Genomic DNA, 3,724 nt, shown 5'->3' with positions numbered 1-3,724 from the left:
AATGACTACAGAAGAAACAGCAGACGCATTTGCCAAGCACATTGAATCTGTATTTACACCATATTCCGTATCATCAACAGTTGTCCAATCTCTTAGCATTCTAGGACCAGTTCTTTACCTGATATTGACAACATATATCGCATCAATCTCTGCAGATAATGCAGCTTTAATTATCATACAAAAGGTCCTATCATAGCATCGGAGAAACTATAAACCCAAGTAACTCTTCTTGCGACTCAAATATAGTTTGCTAATTCGGTATACGTTCTTCTCTATAATTAAAATGCAATGTCCTTATGTAAAAGAATGCAATCAAGTCTATTTAATCCAATTTTGCTCGTGTCCATAGAATTTTACATTCACGAGAAGTAGACATCCCTATTATATTTTAGCAATTCATCTTGTTTCAAAAAAGTTGCAAAGATATACATGTCATCTCGGCTAAATATGGCATCTGTTCACAAGAGAAGTTTCAATGGCCTCCCACCACTCAATGGTGACTGAGAATCATTTATTGAAACAAAAATCAAGGCGATGAAACAAAATCTGAATACATTTTACAGAAATTTTGACTTTCCCAGTGTTGGATGATCGAATATTTAGTAGTTTGGTGCTTTATAATTTTTATCATCTTGCACACAATTGCGTCTATAAAATGATTTGCAACTGTACCTTTTCTTTTCATTACGAGAAACATAAATGCACCCCAAATAATAGAGCCATATGACGCATACATACACACCATCACGATTGTTGTATATTGATATGTGCATACGTATACACAGTAGTTGTGTATACAAGTTTTTGTTCGACTTTCGTTGCCTGTCTATCCATGATTTATCCATTTGGAAAGCACATTGAAATTGTCCGTCTTCAAAGGGGAGAAAACGAGTTGTCGCCAAACTTGCCAAGGAAGAAACGGTGCAACGTGCAAAAAATCGGTCAGCTGCTTTGCCATGTGTTTTGTCTTGAAAACCGACATAACCGGTGACTCAGCACTGAGAAGCACATAAGATGAAATCAAGGCAACTGACAAAATATACCTACGTTCCTCAATTCAATACGTTATCATATGTTTCGGAGATATTTGTTTATTCGGAACTACCTCAAACAAATACTTCCTTATTGAATTATAATCTGAGATGGAAAAGCAACTCATTGCAGGAAATGTGCAAACCAGTCTAAACCTGACTGCTGAATGGGAAAAAGGACCGTGGAAATAAAAACAACCCAAATGTAATTGTGTTCAAATCAGCAGCTCCAGTATTTTAATTTACAATTAAAAAACAATCACAGTGATAGTTGAAATTTCTTGTTTTTTATGTTAGTTTTTATGTTATAAATTTGAAAGTAAATAAACATAGTGCTTCTGAGATGTTTTTTCCTCATGCATCACAACGCTCCAAATAATTATAAGTCCAACGAATCACCCCAATGTACAAAGTGAGGCTCCAGATGATTTTACTTGGGTACAGACGAATTAAAATTGATGCAGCATTGAGATTATTCACAGCGATTATCATTTTTTAATTTTATTCAGTAATTAATTCTTCAATCCATCCACTATTTATTCTTGTATCACATTGGGACACTTTATATCCAAAGTAGAGTACAATATACTTTGAAGAGAGATTGGCTGCATTACATTGCAGTTGGTTAAATCATATATAGATGTATAGGTATACGTGATTGGCTGCAATTGCAGCTTGGAATAATTCAAGATATTTTACGGGATTTGGGAAAAATGGGTATAATTTTAAAAATAATTTTCAAATTGGATTCGGTGACAGGGAAGTTGAAGGAAATGAATGGGGTCAATCGGCAGTGGTGGAGATTGACCGCTTTCTAGTTACGGCTCCCTTTTTCCTCGCACTCACGTCGCAGGTGACCGCTTTTGCCGCAGCCGTAGCATGTCTTCGCTGTGTCTGGACAGTTCTTGGAGATGTGACCAGTGCGGTTGCACTTGTAGCATGAAATATTACTGGAACCGCGGTCGTTGGACGACTCGGGGCAATTACGCGCCCAGTGGCCAACTTTGTTACAGTTGAAACACGTCGGATTATCGGGTTGAGCACAGTCCTTGGATATGTGGCCAATGCCGTTGCAACGATAACAACGTTCAGATTCCTCGGGGCAGGCACGAGCAAAATGTCCGAATTGGTTGCATTTGAAGCATTTTTCACGGTTATTTCCGCGTCTCATATCACGGCCGCCGCCACCACCTCCTCCGGCATTACAGTCGCGGGCAAAATGGCCCGGACGATTACACTTGTAGCACGTGGATGAAGCCATAGACATTCTGATGTGTTATGTATATGTCTTACCAGCTAAACGTACTCAGCAACGATCCAAACGATAAATCAACTAAATGCGGACTCGGTGTGAAAATGTCTTTCACCTCACCAACTCCACGCACACTACAAACGACGAAAAATGGCTTGTTGTCTAACAGTGCCTCCTTTTTACAACGAAAAATGCCAACAATGCCCACCACCAGTGCAGCCAAATTTTAACAGCCGGTAGCAAGCCGGAAAATGACACAAAAACACTAAACCACAAGGCAGAGCGCAAGACGTCAAATGTACGTTTTTAAGCATGGTATACGCCAGGGTAGAAGAATATAGGTAGTCGCATCGTCACAACCATTTATGGAATTGAAAAATTACTGAAATTTGTAAAAATTGTTAGAAAAGCTTATCGTAAAAACAACCGATTCGTGTCGTTCCCAAGCGTTGAAGGATTTGACTGTATTCTTCTATTTTGACTTTCTTTCAAAAATATGATCAAAATGTTTAGTCTTTCAATTCCATGCCAAAGCTGGTAATACATTTTGTGCGGGCCTTGTGCGTTTCTTCTAATGGTAGATTTTGAAAGTATTTTGTATATATTTTTAAAGCAAAAAAATACATACACAAAATTGGCAGAAGTCGGGCATGTATTTTTTTCCACAATATCGAGTTGCTGATATGATTACAGGTATTTGTAGGTCCTGATGGGTTCTAGCTCCGGTGGCGGAACAATGTATGTATAGGTCTAATTTTTCGTATAGCCCCGTATAACAGTACCTCCCGATATTCGATATTTTTGTGGTCTTAGGTGTATTTCGTAATGGGTTCTAGCTCCATTGGGAAAACATTGAATATCTAGGTCCATTCTTTTCTACAGTACACATATAACGGTATCTGCCGATATTCGGTATCTTGATAATCCTAGTCACATTTACCCATGATTTTTTTTTCAAATTTGACATTTAAGTCTCGCAATAGATAACAATTCTTTTAGCATAAAGTTGTCTACATAAATTTATAGTTTCTTGAAAAGTTTAACTACATTATCCAAACGTTCTTATTAGTATTTGTTTAAAGTGGCACACGCTTGAATTCAAATACTTTTATATAAAAAGGTTTCTTTACCCCATTTTGATTTCCGGCCGATTTCCTTTAGTTATATTGTGATCATATTGTATTTTCAAAAAAATTATAATACTTTATGTATGAATTTTTAACCGCAAATTTAATTATATATTTTCACGCAACAAGCAAACAATACTTTTGATTAAATTTTATTTTTCTGCAGAAAATAGGGCTCGCTGTGATCGTGTATTTCACAACTGAAATGTTGTCCATGTATCACACGATGTGTGCATCTTCTACATATCGAAAATTTAACACCATATATGTGAAACCTTTATCGTCTGCTATAAATGGAAAAAGTCGCAAAACTA

The 3,724-nt window shown here is 36.9% G+C and overlaps 1 protein-coding gene across 1 annotated transcript; it reads right to left on the bottom strand.

Moving 5' to 3' along the window:
* Positions 1-1,237: 1,237 nt before the first annotated feature.
* LOC101896253 (CCHC-type zinc finger nucleic acid binding protein) lies at positions 1,238-2,475 on the bottom strand. Its single transcript, XM_005189856.4, has one exon. It carries the CDS (start codon positions 2,296-2,298, stop codon positions 1,846-1,848), a length of 453 nt encoding a protein of 150 aa, XP_005189913.1. The 5' UTR covers positions 2,299-2,475; the 3' UTR covers positions 1,238-1,845.
* Between the last annotated feature and the right edge of the window lie 1,249 nt (positions 2,476-3,724).

This window comes from Musca domestica, unplaced genomic scaffold (genome assembly GCF_030504385.1).
Source record: "Musca domestica strain aabys unplaced genomic scaffold, Musca_domestica.polishedcontigs.V.1.1 31, whole genome shotgun sequence".
Classification (NCBI taxonomy): domain Eukaryota; kingdom Metazoa; phylum Arthropoda; class Insecta; order Diptera; family Muscidae; genus Musca; species Musca domestica.
This window is presented reverse-complemented; position numbering and strand designations above follow the sequence as displayed.